Source organism: Python bivittatus, unplaced genomic scaffold, assembly GCF_059951505.1.
Source record: "Python bivittatus isolate LINGU-HERP-01145 unplaced genomic scaffold, Pbiv_v1 ctg000080_np1212, whole genome shotgun sequence".
In the NCBI taxonomy this organism is placed as follows: Eukaryota; Metazoa; Chordata; class Lepidosauria; order Squamata; family Pythonidae; genus Python; species Python bivittatus.
The window spans coordinates 2,814,242-2,839,902 of NW_028277035.1; the positions used below are offsets into that span (position 1 = coordinate 2,814,242).

Below are 25,661 nucleotides of genomic sequence, written 5' to 3' on the forward strand. Positions count from 1 at the left end.
ATGCTAATCTCGTGAAGTTTTGCTAATTAGGCAAGTTCTGCGAGCCAGATTCTGATAGTACTTACTTTACATAGTACTAACTTCGCTTTGTTAAAACTATCCCTGGTTATTTTGGTGAGTGGGTCCTTCTTGGACTTCTGCAAAAAAGTATTGATGGGCAACACGCACGAGGTGATGCAAAAGTAAAAGGCCAGAACATCCATACGAGGTAATGGAAGTTGCCCGAAGGCTCAGAGGAGGTAACACGTTTAGAAAGACAGGTCGTCTTGCAACTCCAGATCCATCTGGAGGATACTGAGTACCTGAATCCATTTGTGCTAAATAGGCACAATTTAAGGTGTCACTGTTAAATGGTTTGGAACCTGACTCCCAGGGACTTGCTTATTCTGTTAGGACCCCATCTAGCCATTAAGAGCTGCAGGAGAGATTTTCTGAAGATGTTCCTTTTGTCAGAGGCTCATTTATTTGGCACATAGGAGAGGGTTTATTCCTGTGTTGCTCCCAGACAGTAGAATGTGGTCCCTCTTCCTTTATAAAGACAGCCCAGATGCATCTTTAACCAGACTCTTATGAATTAATGCTTCTGTTGGTTTTAATGTATGTATACCTTTAAATTTCTATTAGGTTTTGTATTGTATTCTGGATTATTATTTTTTTTTTTGGAATTGCTAGATGCTCTCAGTGCTTAAATAAAAAGATGTAAATAAATAATTTATTTCAATTTCTTTGGCTTATTCCATTTCTTTTCAGAACCCATTCTGTGGTTTAAGCCTAACTAGTTTGTCACTTATTCATAGTTGCTTAGTCATGTGAATAATGATTTTCAGCTCCCCATTAATTCCTATGTGCATTCCTGCCCTTCCTTAAAGGTGTACTCCATGCACAGTATCCGCAACAATTTGGCATTGGTGCCACATCCTCCTCCTTGTATAACCAAGCTGACTTTCTTTTGTCTTGTCTGTAGTGTGCAGGCAAAAGGCAAAAATGCTGTTATGTTTCTGACATTTTGAGAGAAAATGGAGGCAGATCATCTTCCCATTCACAGGAACTTTTGTCTTGGTGCCTGAACTGGAATCTCTCAGGCAACCTTATCAGGAAACCCTGTCTTTATTCTCTTAGTTTCACAATCTATCTAAAAAAACACCAGCTGATTTTTCCTGCTTCTACAAGCTGCCTGTGCTGTAGCCTTTCCTTACCCCACTTCACAGCATCTGGGGTTAAGTTAGTTTTTCCCTCATCCTTACACAGCGACTACACACTGGAACTTTCAATTAAGGTTGCAACTGTTGATGCAAAATGTCTGGCTGCAAAACTAAAGTGCTAGCCCATCATCATAAATTTCAATGGGAAGCTATATACAGAAAGAATTGTATTTTGACAAGCAGGCAGATTTTTCCTCATACCAATAGCTCAGCTCAAAATATTTTGCATAATGCCAACCTCACACAGTATGGAGATGGACCTAAAAATATAAAGGGGGTGCTCCAAGCAATCAATTCCCCCCACATGCACTTCTACATGGAGGAGGATTGAGGGGATTTTTGTTACTGCAGGGCCTTTAGCAGCCTGGGGGTAGGTGATACTGCTGACCGAATGACAATTTTTGCATCTCCTGTTGGTTAGTTGGAAGGACTACCGATCAGTTCATGGTATCTCCTGCCGGTATGCAGCGTTAAGGTTGGGAGGAAAAAAGATGATTTCAAAATGGTGGAGCGGAAATGGTGGCTTGTGGGAGTGCCCTTAGCATGACCCATGAATTTATTTTGAAATTTTTATTAAATTGCTTAATTTTAATTGTTTTAAAAACCCTGTTTCTCCGACTTCAACCTGCTTGCACTCCCGAGTGCACAACCTGGATATGGAACTGCTGTTTAAGGAATAAACTGGCCCAGCCTTTTTTTTTTGTTGCTCTTTTTAATCCCTATTATTCCTCCTGGAATCCTATTGTTTTTAGTGGGACAGCACACAGTGAAAACTAATTTCTGGTACCTTAAAGGTTTATCACTTATTATTGTATAAGCCTTCTAGTCTACTTTGAATTTCATTCAGTAATTGAAGGGAAGTGTTCAGACTGCTTGGGTTTTTTGTAAAAACGTTTGAAAGAAGTTTTTGAAATGTGATATTGCACTTTCCAAACCATTTCCAAATTATCACTCTTTACTAAATGGTTATACAGTAATGCAACTGAATTTTCCTAGATGGTGTATGTACATTAAAAATAAGTTTTCAGCTGAAAAGACCAAGTGGGAAAAATGATTGGATAGCGAAGGGGGAAACAAGCAAACTCAAGAACCAATCAGTGGTATCGGTGACAGTGAGGGAGCCTAATGCGCGTGGTGGTATCATGCAAGTGTTAACCTTAAATTCTTGCATTCTGACATCCGATACAAGCATGTAACTCATGGCATCTGTACAAAGACATTATCGTACATGTTTTGTCATTTGCCATCACCGCACCCCTATGGATCCTCATAAGGCCAATTCTTAAAATTATGGCATTTTTATAACAGGGACATTCAAATAATCTCTGCTGCTCTCACACTATCTGTGTATAAAGCATGTATCCTTTATAGTAGAAGCGCTAAGTTAGATAGCTCCTCTATGTCTTTCCATTCACACTAATAATTAGAGGTTAAGTTAATGCCCTCCCCACAGCACTGAAGCAGCAAATTGGGGAGAATAATCAAGTAATGCCCCCCATCCCCAATTTGCTGCTTCAGTGGTGAGGGCATTAACTTAACCTCTAATTATTAGTGTGAATGGAAAGAAATAGAGGAGCTCACGATTTTGAGTCTGCCCTTTTAGCTATCTCAATGGTTTTGAACCATCAAATGTCATCAGATAGGCATTAACCAGATTTCTAGCTTTCTCAAACACCAGAATTAACTAGCTCAGTTTCATTTCATCCTCCTTCAACAGTATTTACATTTAATTTCCACATTACTGTATGTGCTCGTTTTTTATAATAAATCATCTGAAGGCCAGTTAAAGGTAGCAGAAAGCACATGGAACTGTGAGAGAAACTTGATGTTTAGTGTCTTTGCCACATAGAACAGGCACATATACTGCCAAAGCAAAATAAATAGAAACATATTGGTATTTTTGTGGTTTGACAAACTGTTTTTACTATAATTCCAGTTTGTTGTGATTTATGCCATGGATTTTTATAAAGAAAATTCCTGGCTGCCTCAGCTGTGGATAAAATACATTTTTCCAAAGCTTTCTTCCAAATTAAATGCTCTGAGAACCATATGTACAAATGAAACCTTATTATCAACTGTGGCAGAATAACTAGGCAAGACCAGAACTGTAATGAATGGGAGCTAGGAATATTAATTTTTAACCAGATTATGATCACAAGATTAATGCTGGATCATTCAGAGAGCTTGGAATACCTGCTTTATTCAATGGTCTAAGAATAATTATCATGTTATAATTATACATGGTTTCATGCCCTAAAGATTTGTATTGTTAATCTAGGAATGAAACAGTGAACCAAAGAACCAGGAAGCATAAAGAAATTCCTGGTCTGCAGCCTCAGGCTGGTATCTAGCCTTCATACTGTATTTCCTTTTTATAACCTTTGGAGCTCCCTCTGTACCATCAGATTTTGGCAGCATGACTGGTAAAACATATAGTTTCCTGAGATACTGAAGGAGATGACTCACAAAACCTATAGTTTAAATCACCTTAACACATTTAAAAAACTCAATTCTCATCCTGAATGTTTTTTAAAAAGGAAAATCCTATCTCTGCCATATGTTATGCACAACTCTACATTTTGGTTATATTTGAATCCAGTTGGACAAACTCCTCCAAAAAAATTAAGTGTGGCCTTGCTGCCATCAACCAGTTATTCACCCCATTTAATAAATCATAAACAAACAGTACCTCCCCTTATAATGGCTGCATTAGGAGAAATGAAGGAATGATGTGTCTAGCAACCTAGCTAGGATTATCTGCAAGTGTGTCCTTTCCTCACAGAACTGTACATCTGTGCTGTTAGAGAGTAAGATAGTGAGGTCCTCTCCACCAACCTGAGTTCCTCTTCTGTCTTCCCTGCAGTGATGGTTCCACCTATTTCATTAACTAACCATCTTCGAATATTTAAAAAATCCTAATTTCAAGGGATTGAATTGCATACTACTTTGACTTTCTCACAAATTCAACCTTCTGTGATCTACCTTTATTAATCCCTGTAACCTTCCTAACACTAATTACTTGGATATAAATTTAAGATGCTAGATTCCAACATACAATTCAGTATGTACATCATGTACCTATCATTTTTCCTGTATAGAAAGATGGTGAACACCTTCTTTGGGAAACAAAGAAGGCAAAACATAAAAAACCCAGGAACAATGAAGTGGGAACTTATTATCCAATGTTCAGTAAGATGGCACAAGCAATTCATTTGTTACTGTCTATAGAGAGGAGGGCTTAGTTACCATCTGCTCAGAGTTAGAAGGCAATGATGTAGAAAAAACACAGAATTTCATCCTTGATTTGCAAAAAGAGATGGGATAATTAGTACTGGGACTGCATACTATATGATGGATTCTCATTTCCTCACATACTTTCTATCTACAGCAGCTCTGTGTTGGATGGTGGGGGAAAGAGGGAATTCCCAAGGTAGGAAGATTTCCACTTCAGCTTAGAAAAACCACTAAAAACAGCACAGTATTAAGTGAAGAACCCAATGTACAGGCCTTGTCCTTTCGTTCTTGAAGGAATAATAAATACAGCTGCATTACAACCAAGGCTCTGAAGACCTAGTTGTTTCCCCAGGCATTTGAGCCAGGAGGTTAGGTAAGCTCCACTGTTGTTGGTGTGTTTTTTTTGTGATTGGGGTTTATTGTTTTAACCTTGGGTGCAATGGGTTTCGTGTTGTGGTGTTCAATTTCTGTATGCCACTCAGAGTCACTTCTGGGAGATGGACAGCCATATGAACTCTTTAAATAAATAAATCAAATCATCTGCACCTCCCCCTGAAGACTTACTGAGGACACAGAAATCATATAACATGCACAGCAGTTCTATCAGTAATAAGTAATGACTAAAATAGTCACAGTGCCTTGTAGTAAGTAGGTCTGAACTGAAATCAGTTCAGTATCTAGATAAATCCATTCAGAGTTTCTGCTTGAAATCGCAGCAGGCCAAGCCATAATAAAATAACCAAAAATGACTTTTGTGTATTTCAGGACTATGCTGCAGTGCTTTCATTAACAGAAGTAAAAGACAAATAAAACTATAAGGACCTCACAATTTTTTTTTTTTAATGAAAGGTAGGAACATTTCAGCACCAAAGAAAAGTGGTCTCATTAAATTCATCTCATAATGAATCAGATCTAGTATACTTTCACCCTGGATACAGGATATAATAGAATTTATTTTGTAAACAAAACAGGTTTAGGAGACAAATAATGTACTAATACTGCAGAACACTCTTGTAGACAATGTAATCCTGAGATCATGGAATTAATGAAGTAAGCTAGCATTAGAGTAATTCTGTTATCTTCTTCAAAGAACAAAATTGCCTTGTGGTTGTAAAAAAATCAATTCTGTCTCTAAATTAAATTTCATTCTTCTTCAATCCTAATTTACATTATGAACGCTGGTAGTCTATTATATTCTAGAATGAAAGGAATCCAATAGGCGGTTTATTTGAACTCAACTGTCAATCTCAATCCCAAGCAGCTAGAGCAGACACTGAATTCCCTGACCACTCCTGGATTCTATCAGCATGGCTAAATTATGACAAATTTATAAATGTTTGCAGTGTTCTCTTAGCTGTATGTTTGGAAAGGACTGATTTTATACAGTTACATTGCTACATATAGAAGTTCAATCCCCATTCTCCATCTTAACCAATTGTCTTTCTTCCATTTTACTTCCAAGGATCTATACTCAAAAAAGCCCCCAGCGCCCCAACGAAGAAAAGCAGAATGTGTCATAGGAGGAGGAAATCTGAAGTCCTCCAGAGGTTGATAAGTTTCAACTTCCATCAGGCCCAGCCGGCCAAATGTAGTTGAACAACATCCAGAGAGCGACTGATTCTCCATTTTTATAATACTTCTGTGCCTGTAAGACACTATATGGAAAGGGAAACTTGCAACCCAGTATTTAAACATTCTGCTCTCTTGTGCAGGTGCTCATCTCTTGAAACTATCGTATTCAGATCTGCAACCCAGTTTACCTTGAAGCACTTTTTAACCCAACATTAGTAAACAGGTCCATATACCATTAAAACACAGGGTAGAAAGTATGGAATGTGACCTTGATAGAAATACGTAGGAACTGTTACTTAGACAAAAGGAGCTGGAACATTTTTTAAGTCCAGAACAAGAAAATAATATTTAGAAGCAGCTCAGGAAGATGCCTCCCTAATTCAATGAACTATAAGGAGGAAGAGGTACAGTACAATCCAACTTACAAGACTAAATTAAAGCCAATCTCAATAAAAGTTTACCCTTCCTGTGGAGTTCATTTCCTGATCTGGTCTACCTAGTGGGGCTGACACACAGCCAGAGGTACTCCATTTAATTTCAAGGTTATATCTTTAATATTTAGACTGGAATTTAGATTTAAGCTGAGAATCAACTAAAGCCCCCAACAACCTCGTACTACTTTTCTTGCTATTGTAATGCAAAGCTGAATATATCTGTTCATATATCCCATTTGCCATGACATGACAGACAGTAGTTCTCTCCAGAGTTGTGGTTTTTAAATGCAGTAGAAGAGCAGTATTCACCTAGTGACATTTAAAAACAAGTGATGGCCTTTAGCATATAATATTTTTGATCAATGATCATATTTTTCCTGCCTGCTGTCTATAATGCTGAGGAGTTTCCATGGTATTGTTGATGACTGATCCATGTATTCCTCATGAAAGAGTGCAAAGCCTCTGGAGATACCAGTGGTTTGTATAGTGACTCATTAGATGAGATAAGTCTTTTGCCCTTTGTAGATGAGCCCTAATATGTCCAAGATAAGAAAAGGCTTTGCTGGAAAGTGCTTCTTTAAACTTTAAGATACCTATCAAGTAATTAAAAAGGAGCAGTAACAAGTATGATTAATTCTTCAAGCCTAACTCAGAAAGATGACACAGTGCTCCAGCAGAGATGTCACAATCATCCTACTTGTCAAATTCTGTATTCTTGGTCATACACTGACCAAATTATCGCCGCTTAAGTACTGAAACACAGTCTTTCTTCAAAGGCCCGAGCTGCATGTGAGCATCTACACTTTCAAGGAAAAAGGCTGGTTTGAGGTTGTGTGTGAACAGTGCTGGAAACTGGTGGTTGATTTTATTCTGGAAAGGGTCAAAATGTCCCTTTTTGAAGCGAGCTACTTTGAACTGCTGGAGGCAAGTCATCTTGGAATCCTTGACTCCATAGAATGTCATCACCTTCTCTGAATACTCCAAGTACACCCCAATAGTATGAAAGAACGGCTGCTGTATCACACAGTCAAATCCGCCAAACCAGGCAACATAGTTCTGCCCGTTCCATTGCAGACAGCATGACTTCTCATTCCTGCCTAGGCGGCCCCGGTCGTATGACTCCTGAGGGTTGAAATTTTCAGTGATGACCCCAATGCTCACCCAGCCATCTATGATCTCCACTTCCCAGTAATAGTTGCCACGGTTCATAAGGTTCTCGCCCAGTATTTGCTCACAGTTGATGAACCTGGTTGAATTCTCAGGATAAGCAATGGGATTCAGCACACGCTTAGCCCCTTTGGTCCCAAAGAGCTGGATGAACTTGTCAGCAGTATCACTGTCCAAATCAATGATGAATGCAACTGTGCAAAAGCAGAAATATAAAAAGAAAATGATAAGCAAGGAAGGCACATGGCACGAGCAGTTTTTATTTTGGTGTGGCACCCCCCCCAAAAGCAGTGACTGTGGTTTGTACCTCATACTAAACCATGGCCCGATTAATCTTGGCTTACTGAAGGGATGGGAAATGTTTAGGAGGCCATACTTATGGTTTGGGGAAGGAGTTAGGACTTCAGTGTGTGGAATATTGAAGCAAGGTGGCTAGGACTATCATATATATGGGCAATATTTGAATTTTCAGAGTGGCAAGAGGGGCTTTATTTTAAAACGCTAGTTATTTATTTAAAATACTTATATACCACTTCCTGTTTTGGACATTTCAAAGTGTTTACACTAAAAATCAGCAAATAAAAACAAAACTTGGTCGCAATTGAAAAACCATACCTTTCAACATGTTACAAACAGTACAGAGTAAAGTGCCAAAAAGGTAATAGATATACCTTCGCAGACACCTCTGCTTACAGTTATGTATAATGATTTAAAGATGATGCATCCGCTAATGAAAAAGGCATGAAAACTGAGGAGAACAATACAGAAAAGAGAATGGCCTTACATTTGAGGAAATAATCCCGTGATTCCAAACAGGCTGGATTGATGCTCCTTTCCGAAACCTGGGGCTCAACTGTCACTGTGAAGAGAGGAATTTGTGATCAGTGTATACTGTTGACATCCCAGACAGAACTGAAACTATCATCACCACTAAGAGGCCCTTTGTCCCAAAGCAACATCTTCTGTTTTGTTTAAAGGACAGCATACTGACATCCAGCCAGATGGGGGCACATCTTCTTATGCCTCACATTCTGTCATCTTCACAGAACGTATAGGTTTAAAAATGGTCTGTTGCAAAAAACATATTTAAGCTGACAATATATCCAAAGAGAATAATCGCATATGATGTTACTGTAAGAGTCACGGTCTAACAATGGGAGACCAGGTAATGGCTTGCTAGACGCCCAGAAGAGACTGCTGCTTGAAACTATACCACAAACTCTGTATATGTGGTTTTTTAACATACTACATATACTACAGAGAGGGAGGCCAGAAGAGAATTCTGTTTGTAGAGTACCTGAGCTGGGCAAGTTTTCCTTGATTCTGTGAGCACTTGTCTCTTTCTGTATAGAACGCACAACTTTTCTGGACTGGGCAGAAGTGGTGGAGCCAGTTTTCAAAAGACTCTGCTGGTCACTGCCAAGACTTTAGGGCAGTGTTTCTCAACCTTGGCCACTTTAAGATGTGTGGACTTCAACATGTTGGCTGGGGAATCCTGGGAGTTGAAGTCCACACATCTTAAAGTGGCCAAGGTTGAGAAACACTGCTTTAGGGGAATCAGGAAGCTCTAGAGACATAGTATTTATGGGAAAATCTCCGTATGTAGCACTTGCACTTTATGCTACTGTGATCCTACATTGTCTCTGGCAGCTAAAAGAATTGCCATGCTAGTTTGTTTTTTGAGAACCGGAGAATATAGAGTAGTATGAAGACGTCTTGAAGATGATATGTGACAAGTGTTGGGAAAACGTGAGCTTAGCCTGGGAAAGACATGAGAAAAAACTCAAAATTGCCGGACCTTGACTCTCTTTGGTATAAGAGGGAAGGGATGAGAAACAGCAGGCTTTCAAGGTTCTGTTACTATATTATAGCCTATATCAATAGAGTTGAGTTCTATTATTTCTTGTGGTGCTGTTTTCTGACCCGGCCTGCATCAAAGGGCTGACACTGGCTCTGTGGAGTTTGCACAGAGGCTGTTTCACCATCTGCAGAAAAAACTGCCTCACCCTGCCTGCTGCTTTCTGGCCCGAGCAGATCTCTCAACAGGAAAGGTGATGATAATGTTTCGTAAGACCCATTTCGATTTTTGTTTTTCTTATGATCAAACAAATGTACAAAGCATGATGTAAGGATATGGGTGGGCTGGGGAGAGGAACGCAGGCATTTTCTTTTCCTTCTCTGTGGACTGTAGGTGAGTCCCTTCAGCAGCTCAGAGAAAGGCAGTGATTTTTATCCCTTGTTTTCAAGTGTTTCTGAGCTGGCAGAAGCAAGATGACTGCAGATCATCTTCAAAATTTTAAGTCTGGTGAGCAAAAATGGTTATGGTCTAAACTGGGACTTAGTTGTGCATCCTTGCTAAGTGGATTTTTCAGGCATTGCCAACAGATGGAAGAAACTATAAGTTGTTCAAACTTGAGAACAGGACTGGCTGAACATCCATCCAAGTCTTTTTTGTCTGCCCTTGCTAGGGCAGGGGCTGTCTGGGTTGATGGCAAGAGTTCTCACACCTAGCCACTTGGGAGGTGCTGGTCCTGAGCAGAAAGGTAAAGACTTCCATTCCCATTGTCATGGTTTCTTTGGGTAGCACTTGGGTGGGGTGGGGGCTGTAATCATATATGGGGAAAGATGGTCTTAGCTACAAAGAAGAGCAGTTCTAGCTAAATGGAAGGTGGGGTGGGGGGAGAATGTAATAACATTTTTTGCAGCTGCACAGAGAAAATACAAACTGGGATTTCAAAGTTAGAAACGAGCCAACAATCTTCAGGTTCAACTGAACCAGCAACATGAGCTCTGAATCTGGCAGGATAGGAGCCCTGAAATGAAAGACTGTCAAGAAAAGAAGTTTTCCCTGTTCCGTTATTTCAAGGACACCAGCTTTGGATGTGCTTCCCAAACCACCAGTAGCCACACCTAGTGATGGCTGTTTGTTGCCTCTTTATATATTTGAGTCATTTTGGAAACATGTGAGTGCCATTCAGAGCCCAAATAACTAACACCAATTAGACTCTTCCTGTCTTTCAATTTTTGTCCAGCCGCACCTCTTCGGAGCACTTTTAGACGGTGCCTATGTTGCTTTTCTCCTTGAAAGGGATGGCATTTCATCTTCATCTGCTAATCCCAAAGGCTAACTCAAAAGTGTTTTGTGCCCCTTCTAAAGTGCCACAGGGGACTTGGAGATATAAATTGTACCCACTGGATATGAATGTCCTCCCCCATCTAAGTTCTAAAATAAAGAGTTACCAAAACTCTAAAGAATGGTTTACCATATAAAGCAAAGTTTGCACAAGGCTGCATGCCGCAGTTGCACAAGAGAATATTAGGTATTTTGAGGAAAAAAATCAAGGAAGAGAGAAGTACGAAAGCTATCTAGACCCTGAGAAGTGGCATGGAAGGAAAGAAGGAAGAACCTCACAGTGGCAAAGGTTGCCAGAGCTACTAGGATTTTAGACTTACATGTAGATAATGACAGAATTGACATCTTGCCCTAAATCATGAATACTTAATCATAGTTTGCTGAATAAGCCACAAATTAGATAGGCAAACCCAATGAACTAAGCCAAACTGAACAAACCATATGTGGCTCAGCATAATGGACAAACTCAGTGAATGGATCCCGGGCGTCACTGCTGACAAAGAGTTCCTAAGATCTCTACAACCATAAAGATCTTGTACTTAAGCTGCAGGGCAACTCTTGGAGGCCACCAAGAATTCTGTCTAAGCCTCAGCATGGAACACAAGGAAAGGGTTTCCTCCATTACAAACCTTCGGGCATCCCGTGAAGGAAGGGTCCATTCTCGCCCTTCCCTGACAGTTGGTCCCACTGGTTCTTGCAAATATTCCCCAGCAACTCCTTCACAGCAAACACAGCCTGACTGGATTTGATAAAACTCAGCTCTCTGGGGAAGTTTGTACATGCAAAGTTTTTTTCCTCAGCTGCTATTTTTAGTGCCTGGAATTCCTGGTCAAGAAAAGAAACAAATGAAGTTACAGCAATTAATTACTGCAAGGCCTATTCAGCAGACACAGCTCTTCCCAAGCCACTAGCACTTATGGCTCAAAATTACAATACAGGCCAGGTATGGCAGGGGATGGGGTGGGGGGAAGAAGGGGTGCAAAGAGCTCCACCAGCTGTAACTGCTGGCACACGCTGTTCCTAGATCTTCATCTGGAATAGCATTGAGTCCAAGAGAGCCTTCTCTTGATATGGCCCCTTTGCTTCCAATAATGAAACCAATCAGGAAACATTTCCTAGTAGAGATCTTGATGGGAATGAATAGGCGATCTTAGATTAATGAGAAGCAGACAAGTGGTGGGACGATAAAAGAAAAACATACCCAAATGCACGGGCACACTCATCTACTCATATGGAACCACCTGCTGGTAGGTACAAACTATCAGGCACAGCCTCTTTTTTCACCAGCCGTTTCTGTTAAAGACCAATGCACACAGCTGTTGCTGCTGCTGCTGGCTCTGATCTTTTTCTCCTGGCTGCTAAGATTGGCCTATGTCTATAACTATGGGGACTCTTGGAGGTTATTTCAATCATTGGCTTTTAAGGTGCCCACCAAACAAATTTGGAAGGCCCATCTAAACATGTGCTGTGCAAACAGATGTGTGCATGGAGCTGGCTCTCAAACAGGAGCTCCCAAGTCACTGCTGCCCTTCTCCAGGGAGAAACGCTGCATCCTGGGTGCTTCTAGTCTTACCCATATGAAGGAGGAATGCAATGAAACCTATGCTGCCTCTCTGCTGGCAGGTGAATCATCGACAAGAATAATTCATGGAGCGTACCTGCAGGAAAGCGATAGTATCCATGCTGGGGACTTTCTCCAGGTTCTGCTTGTATTCCATCAGCAGGGCATGTCGCTCTTCTTTGTGCTGCAGCTCCTCCTCTGCACCGCTCAGCATGGCTCTTTCATCAACCTCAATGAAGCCAAGGACTTCCTTCTTAAAGGTTGCCAGGACCTTGGCAGCCTCGGCAAAGAGACTGCTGACTTTTTCCTTCTCCTTCTGAGCAGTAGCCTTAAAAAACAAAGGTGGCTTTATACCAACAGAAGTCCTTTGTCGTATTATCATTGCCCAAAATGTGAACAAACCAAGCTCCTTTCCTGAATAAGAACAAATCAAATGTCATTTGAAATCTACATTTAAGAAGTAGCCTGAGGGAACGTGGCACAGAACCCATCGTAAGGAAGAATCTTGTTTTTTATTACTAGCAAATATGTGGAGAGGGGGCAGTCAACAGGCAGTTTTACCCTTCCTCCCCAACACTGTACTTAGGTTAGGCTGCTTGTAAAGGGTCAGGAGCAGTAACTCAGCCTTCCAGTTTGCTGAAGGCTCCAGAAGGCTTTCCACTAGTATAGTAATGATCCAGGAAGGAGCAGGGTTGAAGTTTTGGGACTGTTTTTTAAGGCTTCCTATCCTTACTCAGCCCCCTAATCAGTCCAAAATTATGGCAAAATTGCCAAATTTTAGTAGTGTGGTTTTGGTTCATTTGGGGAAGTTTGTGCAGGTAAGAATGAGAGCATGTTATTTGCCATATAGGAAAAAAAAGGGGGGGGACAAGCAGCTGAAATTCAGCTATTTTGCTGCCAAATTTAAGCTGGACTAACTTCAGATACCATGAGCAGCAGATGGAGTGACAGAGGGCTGTATGTAGCCCATGGGCTCACCTTTACTCTGTAGTGACAGAAGTCTACCCCACCCCATTCACCATCTATCCCCTCTTGGTTCTTAGAAAGATGCCCATTGGACCAAGGAGATCTTTTCCCTCAAAATATGGGGGATTTCATGAGAACTGTGCTGGAGAAGAAAAAAAGTAAGCTGCTTCTCCATGAAAATGTAATAAGAGTAAAAAAGTTTTCTAAAAATGCATTTAGGGGTATATGTCTTGGCAAGTTGAAAACAGTTGAGGTCTTGTGTGTCTCATTTATTTCCTTGTCCTTCGGGCTCACACACTTCTTTTCCATCCCTCATGTTAATCATTTTCCTAATTCAATTCACTGCTCCCTTCCCTTTGCAGGCCAATCATGTTGCTGTGGAAAATTTAAAACTAGCATTAAAGTGGAATGTAAATGCTGAAAAGAGAAAAGCAGGATAAGAGAGTACTCCCCATCTCTTAACTATGGGTAAGAAATTGGGAGAAGTAAAAAACCACCATGGCTGTTCGAGAAATACCACGAATTTGCAAAACCTAACACTTTGGGAATGGGATGTTCTGGAATTGTCAGGAACATTCCATTCCCAAATTGGTAAGTTTTCCAATCTCTAAGGAATAACATCCAATTCTTGGTATGTTTCATAAATAAGGAAGCTTTTTCCTCATGTGTGGAAAAGCAGGTTATCAGGAAGGTTATCCATGAACTTTAACTTTGCCCTACAGGGCTTCTTTTCTACGAATATGGGGACTCAATTCCAGGGATCAAACATTAAACACTGTAACCGTCTGCTATTCAAGGAAAGAAGCCTCATGTAATTCTGTTGCATTTGTAATGTAGGTCTCAAGAAACATATATTTGCATAAGAAATTGGGGAACAGTACATTTGTTCTTTATTTATATGCAAATTAGTTAACCCAGACAATTATAGAACAGACATATAATCTCTAAATGGACATTTCTTGAAGACAGCCTTCCTCGATCGGATTTTACAGATACATTGGGACTGTGGTCTCTAGCATCCTCATAGCTGCCCCCTTCCTGAGGGGAAGGATGCTCTATATTTCAAGAAGGGTGGCCTATATTTGTTACCTCTTGACAACAGACAATAATGGGAGGAAAGTCTGTGGAAAGGAAAGGTTTCGGAGGAGGGTTCAACATTTTGCTTTTTACTGGGGATAAAATAAAAGCGGTAAAATACTTTGATGAGGTCCACCATCCTCTTCATCTGTGCTATTGCAGCTCCCAGTTCATCCAGCTGATTCTCAATGTTGTTCAGGATTTTTGGCCTCTGGGCCTTTCAGGTAGAAAAAAAAGGGGGGAGGGAGAATCAGAATCTCAACTTTCATTTACAGAAAAAAGCATTCCAATCATCATTTTACAACTGTCCTGTTTTTCTAAAGACTAAAATAAATCCACTTATCTGGGGGTGCAAAATGCAGCCAGAAGTCTGTCTCATCCTCTTCTATCCCTAAAATCCCTATTACTGTATTGCTTATACACACAAACAGCCGCTCTTAAACTCTCTTGCTCAGTCTTACTTTGTCTTTAAGTAATACAAACATAAAACAAATGCTTTGCCTGGTGAGCAACTAAAAATACATGGAGTTGGTTTAGATTTGAAATCACGATGATCATGAATTACTTGTGCAAAAGCAACAGTCTCCTCTCTACAAGGCCTATAAACAAAGCTAAATTTCCTCCTCCTTAATCATCCAGCATTTGTTACATTCTGATTGGAACTTTGCTGAAAGGAACAAAGTGCTGTTGTCAGACCCCTCAAAGTCCAGGAGACCATGTGCTGGACTGAGATAAAGACCAGACCTGGACTGAGATAAAGACCAGACCAAGAGGGCTGCCCTGAAAAGAACAATTGTTGCATTATCGAGAAAGGACCAGGGCAGAATGAATCAACACCCTCCTTCCTATCAGAAAGCAAGGAAATTAGAGTGGTAGGAAGAGAGCTTATCTGCTGATGCCATAATAACCAACTGATCTCTTAAAATAAAGCCAGGAGAGGAAAAGCAAGAGATTAAATAGTATAGTACCCCAGACTGCCCTTTTCTTAAACAGATTCTGAAAACACAACTGTTTCCCCGATTGGTGAACATGTGCTCCTTAGTGATATGTGCTAACAATATAGAAAATATTTTGTTCCTATTATTAAATAGTACAGGGGAAAAATGGTCTTGTCTGCTTGATACTGGCCTTGCATGAAGATAAAGACTCCCCAGGGATCAGACTCAATCCTGCTTGTTTTGGAAACAACAGGGAAGTGTCTTGCCATTGTCTTCTTCTAGGATTTTCTGTTCAGTCCTGGCATTTCCTGGTGATTTCCCATCCAAATACTAACCAAGTCTGTCCCTGCTTTACTTTTTCAACATCAGCCAGTGTCAGCTGGGTGCTGCCACCTGCTGTGGGTGGCCAACCAGGTAGCAATTCTATTAGGGAAGTATTCTGCAGAATTACTTTTATGTTCTGTCTACGTATGTGGATCCTGACTCACACATAAACTACCAAATGCTGTTTCAGATTTATCCTTAAACTAAGACAACTTAGTTGGCTTAAGCCTTTCCAAGTGCAATCATCTCTGATATTGAGCCAAAAGCAATCTATTTTTGCCAAACAGGAAGACCTCTGCCTCCTCCCTTCCACCAGGAGCGATAACATTTTATTTCCGCGAGAAAGTAATTAATAGATATGTTCCTTTTCATTCATCAGCTGCAGACTGCTTTGGTTTCAGAGCTGGAGGCAGTTTATGGCTCTTTGGCTTAGAAAAAAGAATTGGTGTCTAGGATACAAAAGATTGCTTTATTCTGACTAAGAAACTGGGCCACCTATCCTAGTAATGCCTACTGTGAATGGAAATGGCTTTTCATAACCTCATGCCAAAGTCTTTCCATGCGTTGCGACTCATGTTTCTATAATTAGAGCTGCTGGATAACAAGCCCAAGGACTTCTACATGCCAAAGATACACAATACAGCCCCACTGAACCATTAGCCTACCTACGGTAGGGCTCACTTGGGGGCTGGAAGAATCCAGCCTATCTTGATGGAATCAAGGAATGCAGAGAATACTGTATAAATAAGCATATTATCTCACAAATATGAGGGCCAGAAACAAGGGGAAATCTCTACCGTCTCTTCTAAGAAAGCAGCACTGCAAGAGGGCATACAGTATTTGAGAGTTAATCAGTTAACCAAATTCTGAACTACTCTTCCTCCTTGTTCAGGAACAATCAACTATCTGGCTCCTGGATTCCACTAAAGGTTGAAAATCTAGTCATGTTTGTCCTTGTCTCAGTGGGAGCCAGACAGCCTATAGCAGAAGTGCTAGGCACATCACCCCTGAATTCTCTCCCTCTGTCTGTCTGTCTGTCTGCCTGCCTGCCTTCTTACAAGTTCCTGCTATCTGAGGTGGAAATGAAGTGTAAAATCAAGATTTTAAATATTGTTTTTAAAAAAGAACGAAAAATCCTAAATCTTTCCAACAAACTAAAAAAACTCTGGGCCCAGGAAAATAGTACTTATCCTTGCTGTGCCCTATCCAATTTGTGTCATAGTACCACCCACTGGGATCCTTTTTCACCAATACTATGATGCCCAGAGGCATTCGATAGAGTCTTCAGCAGTCTCCTCAACTATTATATAACCTTATTATAAAAAAAGAAACTTGGTGACATTTAAGAAAAATGTGATCCCCCGCCTCAAAAAGCGTGCCCAGCCTACTTAGCTCTAAATATTTACAAATTTTGGTTGATTTTCTAAGTATCACAGCCTTCCCCAACACGTCCTTACATTTTTGGAGCACAATTCCCAACATACACAGCTGGTCTGCCTGCTGACCAAACTCATCTGGGCAGCCAGTAAAGTAGAAGGCAGTGATATACTTCAGGAGTCATGAAACAAATTTTCTTCTCTGTGTATCTATGATGACTGCCTGTTTCCACTACAAAAGTTAGGGTGCTTTCCATCTTTATACAAGAATGCTTTTGCCTTCCAAGGATGCTGGAATAGAACACCAAAGTGAAGACTTTCTGGTTCTTCAAAATACACTATACTCTATGTGGGCTTCTTGGTGAAAGATGGTATCACAATATTTTGGGCACTTTAAATGGTTCATTACAGCTTATGAATATTTGTAGGCAGTTTACTTTCCACTTTTTAAAAACCACTTCCCAAGCATCTGCAATTATGCTGTATAAAGATAGCATAAATATTAAAAGCATCCTGCGTATTACCATCTCAGTATGTCTTCCAAGTACATCAGGGGTTGGCCACCTGGGCCCACCCGGCATCTTGAGATTATGATGTTGACATACAACAGCCAAATGCCAATTTTTGGAAATGTGACCTCCTCCCACCAAGATAAAGCTGGAAATTGTAGGAAGAGGCCTCTGGGAGCCAAACTACTCCTATTTCTGCTCACCCCCAACACCCCAAAATGGCCAAAATTGCACTGCTGAAAATCAGCTGTTCTGTCTACAGCCTTCAGATCCCATTCCCATCCTTGAAAACAACCACGTCAATGATAGGTAAAAATATTGCTTCACCTCTTCCTGTGATGTCCCCTCCCTTCCCACGTCATCATATTCCGCAACCAAACTGCTGAAGGGGAGCGAGTTCTGTCCTGAGTTCTGGAAAAGCTGTTTGCTCCTGAACAGGGTAGACAAGGTTCCCTGATGCTCTCAGGGTACCTGGGCGTGGCCAATTGGGAAAGAGTTGCCAACACCTAATGCTTCATTGTTAATGTATTGATTCAATTGTTTTAGTGAATTGTGAAAGTACTCTTTGAAAGCCTTTCCAAGTTTAACAATCCTTCCAAAAAGGCCCAGCACGCCCACAGAACATTTGGAGATGGGATTTCCCAAGTAACACTACTTTAAAATGACTTAAACTAAAACTGACAGGAGATTAGTCAGAGCCATCTGGGAAGGGGAGTGTCCGAAAAAAATAACACCATTAGTGGAACCTGAAGACAAACAGAGCAAGGAGTGGAACCTGGGACAAAAGCCAATGGAAATAAAGGACTGAGCCACTGTGGGAAAGCACTACAAGGGAAGGAATGAGCTCCTGCTGCCATCGCACTGAACCTAAAGCTATCAGACTAAGCCGGGCCCAGTTAGCACCAGATGGAATTAATCACCCACAATGGCTTCCCTGCCCCTTGTTTTCGCTTTCTTCCCAAATCCAAACAAAATAGATTGCTTGCATGTGTGTGGTTTGGCAAGCCAGGCAGAACCCACCAAACTGAAGTTCAGCTAAACGTTTGTCTTTATTACAGAAGGATTCCTACTGATGGTTTAAAACACTGATTTCTGGCTTCTCCTGGTTCCCAAACAATTATTTCTAGAGAGGACTGCAGAAGATTAAGCATTTAGCCTAGTCAACTTCTCTTTTTCCTTCCAAACAACTTCCTTGGGTCAAATCACCTTCACCTGCTTTCCCTGACAGCTCTTCATCAAATCCACTCCCTACTCCACAGAAACCAGGATGTACTGAAGAATGTATCCTCAGAAACACTCTCAGGACTGATGTGCATATGGGCCTCTATCATTTGATGGCTGGGTTCTCACAGCATGCTAAGCTAACCCGATTGTGGGTGGGTTAACTTGTGTGACCCAGGCCATCATCTAAACTTGCTTCCAGTGATTTGTTCTCGAAAATAACTGAAAACTGTAAATTATTGTCTAAGAAGATATCAAGAGGATATATAAACTGCAGTTCTGATGGTACCATAGCCCTGACAGTCCTTCTCCCTGATAAACTGTATAACCATAACCTCCTGGGAAGTCCGTCCTTTCCAAACTGTTTTGATCCATATGTTGCTCAGTCCCATCATTTACATTCCCACCTTTTTAAGCCATCCCTAATTCTGTAACACTGCTTCTAGATTCTTAAAGTTCTGTGGAGTCCTTGGGGTTCTCTGAGGTTGGTTCTTTTCTTGCAGACATTTCATTACCCAGCTAGGTAACATCTTCAGTGCTAAAATGGGATGAGGTTTGCTCTCTATTTATCTGCTGTGGCCTGCTTTGCCAGTGCTGGTGGGGGTGGGGCTTCTGTTTTGCTCTTCTGGTAGTTCATTGATTAGCGTATATTGACTGCTTGATTGTGTGCCTGGTGGTGACCTTTGCTTATCTGGGTGATGATTGCTGGAGATGATTGCTGGTGATTGAATGCTGGTGAGGCGATCTTCTGGTCTTTTGTCTCTTTTGAATAGTATGTAGAATAGTATGTAGAAGACTAGCAGAACGCATCCATGAGCACCAACTAGCAGTCAGAAGACATGATGAAAATTCCTTAATTGCACAACACATGGACAGACTCAACCACAGTTTTTTAACTGGGAAACTGTCAGCATTTTAGACCAAGCCAAATCCAAATATGCAAGAGAATTCTTGGAAGCCTGGTATTCAGACAAGGCAGCAGTTAACAGACACATAAACAGCATCTACATACTATTCAAAAGAGACAAAAGACCAGAAGATCGCCTCACCAGCATTCAATCACCAGCAATCATCTCCAGCAATCATCACCCAGATAAGCAAAGGTCACCACCAGGCACACAATCAAGCAGTCAACATACGCTAATCAATGAACTACCAGAAGAGCAAAACAAAACCCCCACCCCCACCAGCACTGGCAAAGCAGGCCACAGCAGATAAATAGAGAGCAAACCTCATCCCATTTTAGCACTGAAGATGTTACCTAGCCGGGTAATGAAACGTCTGCAAGAAAAGAACCAAGCTTAGAGAACCCCAAGGACTCCACAGTTCAACCCTGAGCTACACATATTCGCCTCCATCTTAAAGTTCTTCCCCACTCCCTCTCTAGAAACCAGAGTTCTTCATCACCTAACCAAGTTCTTTCTGCATCAGAATAATACTCTTTTGCACTATCACCTACTTTTTAATAAAACATTTTAGTGTGTGTAAAATGGGTATTATTTCCCTAGTTTAGTGCAACCTTCCAGCAGCATGTGTTTTCTCTAAACTGAAATTCAACACGTTTTATCATCTGTGCAGGATTGCTCATTTCTCAGCAGTCTGAACAATTGGGGGGAAGCCAAATGGAATTAGCAGCATAATAAAAAATGTTTTAGAATGGTTGTGACTGACACCTGTTGGCTGGTTCCCATGTTTAACATTCCTTTTCTATGCTGGGTCAGTTTTGGAATTGTTTATTGATATTTGTTTCATGCATACAAATGGCCGTATATCTTCACAAATCATTTACAACCCAATCTTAGGCATGTTCACTCAGATTCCTACCCAGATTTTGATTTCCTTACAGGTTAGTAAACTCAGAACTATTTTAAATGGAAAATAATGCTGCAAATTTTCACTTCAGAGGAAAACTGACTACACCCAAGAGTTTTTGCAATTTGTTCCAGTCATTGTAACCTTTGCATTTCCTTGCCTGGCTGCAATTCAGAACCCAGAGCCAAAGGATTTCCCCCCTCCCAAGCATGGCTTTCCCATCCATCATTAACTACCTTTCAGAGAGCCAAACCCAAAGCTTGGTCACTGGAAATATTTCTATATAAGTAAGTGTGCAGTTGCTTTTACCCTAAACAAAAATGATTTGGTATATTCCTGCAATTGAATAACCTGACAAAAATCCCCAAAGGCCGCAGTCCCCAACATGTTGTTCATTGGCACCTATGGGGCTTTGGTGCTTGCTAGACATTTAAAAAAATCATTTTAATTTAAAAATGGGAAGCCCACCTGCTGCAAAGCAAAAGCCTCCAGCAGCATACAATTCCCAAGAATGCCTTTGGGCCCTCCACAGGCCCCATAAGCTTTCAAAGCAGCATAGGGTTGCAAGGGACCTGGGGGTCTTTGTCTAAACCCCTCCTCAAGGCAGGAATCCTCAGACAATCCCAATCAAATGGATGTCCAACCTTTGCTTGAAAACCTCCAGCAATGGACCCCCATCCCATGACTCCAGGAGGCATGCTGTTCCATTGATTAATAACTCTCAAAGTCAGGAAATTCCTCCTTATTTCAAGTTTGGATCTTTATTTGTAAACAGTTGGGCACTGGTTCTGTCCTACCCTTGGGCACCATGGAGAACACAGCTACCCCCTCTTCCCTGTGACAGCCTTTTGCACACTGGAAGACCACTACCAGGCTTTCCCTTAGCCTTCTATTTTTAAGGCTAAACACGCCCTGTTACCTTGCTTAGAAAATAAAATACTACAGCTCAACATGCAGGGTTTTTTTTTTTTTTTTGGAAATATGCTGAAGAACAAAACTAAGGTACGCAAGAATAACTTGCAATATAGTCTAACTATTTATGTCTCCAGTAGGAATTAGTTTGTGGATTAGGTCCCCTTTCTCTGTATGGCCATTTTACAGGGATACCCATGCTATTCTCAAAATTCCAAGAGGGCCCACCAGCCCACAAAATTTGGACTCTTTTTCCTTTGCAATTCCCTTGCTGTATTCTCACCTCATCCTTTCATAATGAGCTCTGGCCACATCACTAGCATCTATTTAGGCCACCTGTGATCCATTGTCACTGACTGCTAATCTATAACCTCAACACTATGCAGCAGTTCCTGTGAACAGATGGGCAAGGGAGTCCTCATCATTCTTTGCACCTGCCATCCTGCTTCTCCTGTGCCTTTATAGCAGCCTTCCTTGATGGATGCCCTCTCAGTTTGTTGCATTACAACTCATCATCCTCAGTCAGCATGTTGGAGGGTGGGGGATGATGAGATCTATAGTCCAACCCATTTGGAGAGCACCAGCTTGGGAGAGCTTTCATCAGACATGGGGATATTTATTTTTTATTTCAATCTATTCATATGGCTGCCCATCCTGCAAGTGCAATATAAACTATCAATACAAAATAACAAAACAATAACATCCAAAACAAACAGAAAATGGCAATCAAGGAAACCAAACAGTCAACGTGTCATGGGCTCAACTAACCTCCTGACCCCTTTGCCAAGCAAAAGGACTTTCCGAAAGGCCAAGCAGGGCTGGGGGCAAGCCAATCTCAGGTGCTGTGGTGTTCCATAGCATATGGTAATAAGGTCCTGCCTTTTCAACTAAGGTTGTTAGTTAGATGAACTAGATGCATTCTGCACATGCCTTCTGGCCCTATTTCCCATCTGTTATCTCTGTGCCTTAACTTTGTTCTGTAACCCTTGTTGTTCCACTCGTACGATCATGCAAATCTACAGAGCTGCTTTATACAAAGATCAACTTCTTAGCAATAGCTCTCTAGGGCTTCTGGCAGCCAATCTTTCCCAGCAATGCCAGGATTTAAACCTGCCACCTTCTAGTTTAGTTTATACCTTGCCTTAAAAGTGTAACCCCTTTTATTTTACTTCAAGTTATTAAAAATATATACTGAAATAAAAATAACTACAAAAAAACTAAACAGAAATAAAAACAGAAAAACAAAGTAATAGCAGTAAGCAAAACAGAAAAGGGAAAAAATATGAACAATTTAGGCATGTCACCTGAATATCAAATATTAACCAATATATGGAAATTTCAAATTAGGAAAACAAAATTAAAAAAACAGAAACAAAAAAAAAACCTTTTCCTAATTTGAGAGAGTATAGCTCCTTCATGGTGCCTGTCTGTCCAAATGTTCCTTACTTCCTTTTCAACATCCCAGATTTGTCATTCTCCAGGCCTGCCCTGCTTTTACTCCTAAGCCTCTTGCTTTTCTTAGGTTTCATATGTATGTATGTATAAAATGACTATCGAAAGTCTTGTGATAGTCAATCCAAGAATCCCTTTGCAATGAAACCTTAGAGCAGGGTTCCTCAACCTTGGCAACTTTAAGACAGGTGGACTTCAACTCCCAGAATTCCCCAGCCAGCAAGGATGGAATTATGGCTCTCATGAAGCTGGCTGATGGTTGCTCTCATTCATTCCCATTTACAGCTGCCTCAGACCCAGCTACAGGGGTGCCCTATGTCCCAGCAGATTATCTGTGAGCCCAAAAAATATAAAATGTCCTTTGATTTCTCCCTTCCCTTCCTCTTTTACTTTCTTCAACCTTGTGGTCACCCTACCTGGGTAAGACATAGCTTTGCCCATTTTGTTATCCAGACTTCCCGAATGTGGAGCCCTGCATATGAGTGGGAATTGCAACTCCCAGAATTTCCATTCCTGTTGGTTTGGAATTCTGGGAATTCTAGTCCCAGTATGCCTGCAAATCAGCAGGTAGAAGGAAGGGGATCTTTAATTCTGAGTTGCTGCCTACATTAAGTAGGATTCTGCCACTCCATTTATTCTCAGTATCAAAGTCTATCTTTACTCTGTTACACACTGGATAAAAGATTCTCAGTCCAGTCACCCCTATGCATTTATACAAACTGGAAAGCAAAGAGAGGGGCTCAACTTCATCCAGGGGCTAGCTGGATTGTTTGGTTCCAAGGCTGAGCAGAATGCTTCCCAATTCCTAATCCACATCCAAGAGGAAGGCTCCCGAGAAGCTCCGAGCCCATCCCTCCCTCCTTTTTTAGAAACTTAAGCACTAAGACTGCCAGAATCCTCTCGTGCTGAGGAACTACAGTCTTCCTCAAAATCCCTAAACTTTGATAGGTGAAATATCAATCTTTAAACGCTTCTTCTCTTAAAAATGTAGCTGCAAAAATCTGTTGCGGACCACGCGCAAACCACCTTTCATTCTTCTTTGGCTGAACGAGCCCATACCCTGAAAGTGGAAATAGGCTTTCATTAGGTAGACTTTGAGGCAGGTCCTTTTCCACTGCGGATTCTCCCATGCCCATCCCTGGTTTCCAGTCTATGATTTTTTTTCTAACCTCACTCCTAACAACACTCCTAAATCCTAACACGTCCAGCAAAAATTTCACACGTCCAGCGACGGCCGCCGCCAATAAGTTTCCGTTTCTTCTGAGGCTGGAAGTTGCAAGCGCAGCTTGAATGCCAGCCCGGCCCGGCCCAAGCTGCGCCCTTCGTGGCTCCAGTGGAATCCGAGCGCGGACAGGAGCCCCTTTGTACCTCGACGACCCCCTACCCACCTCCACGTGCTCCCGCTCCACTTCCACGGCCACCACCTCATGGCTCCGATGCTCCTGGGCCCGGCAGAGCTGGCAGATGCAACTGTGATCGGTCCGGCAAAAGCTCTCCAAGGGCTTGAGGTGCAACTTACAGAGGCTCTCCTCGATGTGCCGTAACGGCGGAACCAGCCGGTGGCTTTGGAAAGCGGGACTTTTCAGATGAGGCTGTAAGTGGGGGGAGCAGAAGGACGCCAGGCACACCAGGCACGACTTAGCCGCTGCAGCCCGCTCCCCGCCGGTGCAGAAGTCGCAAAGCACCTCCTCGGCCTGGGCATCGCCGTTCCCAGGAGCGCGCGGCTCCGTCGCCTCCTCGGGCGCCATAGCCAGGCCCGGACTGCTCGGCGTAGGCTGTCGGAGCTGCAACAATTCCGCCAGGGTGTGGTTCTTACGGAGCGGGAGGTCGGCTGGGAAGGGTTCCTGGCAGAGGGGGCAGCGGGAGGCACTTTGCCCTCCGGCTGCTGTGACGCCCCCGGGGCGATGCCTGTGCGCCCCGATGCACTCCAGGCAGAAGTTGTGGCCGCAAGGAGTGGTGACCGGGTCCTTCAGGGCGTCTAAGCAAATGGGGCAACTGAAGGGACCTTCCTGAAGACTAGGAGCGGGGCTGATGGGGCCAGAGCCCGCATCCATGCTGCTGAACTCAACCAGGAGGCGAAGAGCGCGGCGTTGGGTTGGCCCCTTTCCCCGAGGCAGGGCAGGGGGCTGGAAGCGCCAACTCCGCCCATCAGGAGCTCGTGTCGACGACAGGCAGCCGCGGCCAGCCCCCAAAGGCAAGTGAGGGGCCACCTTCTGGGAATTGAAGTCTGCAGAGCTTAACGTTGCCGCCGCTTAGAGGAAGCGCCTGCCTTCCTCCACCCGCCTCGGTTAGAAAGAAGAAAAAAAATCTGCCGCTGCCCCTCGAGGCGCGCAAAATGAATCCCCATTCAGCCTTTCCCGCCCTTTGCAGTCTGGTTGAAGCGTGTGACTAATTGCGAAAGAATCCGAGCGGGTGCTTCGGGACTAGGGAAGCCGACCGTTCCCACTCCCCCGCCGCCGTCGACTCTTCCGGGCAGGACACGATTGCATCATCTTCTTCCTCCCGGGTCTCGTCCATTTAAGCCGGGTGTTAACACTTAGCGAGGGTATTAGGAATAAGATTGCTGACAGATTCCCTCCCCCCATCTCCCAGTTTTGCTGCAGTCAAATTTCTGTTTTAACTTTTTTTTTTTTTTGAGGAGGAAGCCTGGCTGTTTTGCCCCATATTTATGCAACTGCCACGTTCAGCCATACACTTGCTGCACGAATTAAGTGTTCTTAATTTCTTCAAAGTGTCCATGAATTGATTTTATTCCCAAGGAAAGATGCACA

General features: G+C 42.2%; 1 protein-coding gene across 1 annotated transcript; it reads right to left on the reverse strand.

Annotated features, from left to right (window-relative positions):
* Positions 1-5,259: 5,259 nt before the first annotated feature.
* Positions 5,260-25,093, reverse strand: TRIM47 (tripartite motif containing 47). The gene is made up of 6 exons (XM_007437231.3): positions 24,279-25,093; positions 14,468-14,563; positions 12,401-12,631; positions 11,372-11,567; positions 8,394-8,468; positions 5,260-7,803 (listed from the first exon to the last, which is right to left on the reverse strand). Exons 1-6 carry the CDS (start codon positions 24,942-24,944, stop codon positions 7,178-7,180), a joined length of 1,890 nt encoding a protein of 629 aa, XP_007437293.2. The 5' UTR covers positions 24,945-25,093; the 3' UTR covers positions 5,260-7,177.
* Between the last annotated feature and the right edge of the window lie 568 nt (positions 25,094-25,661).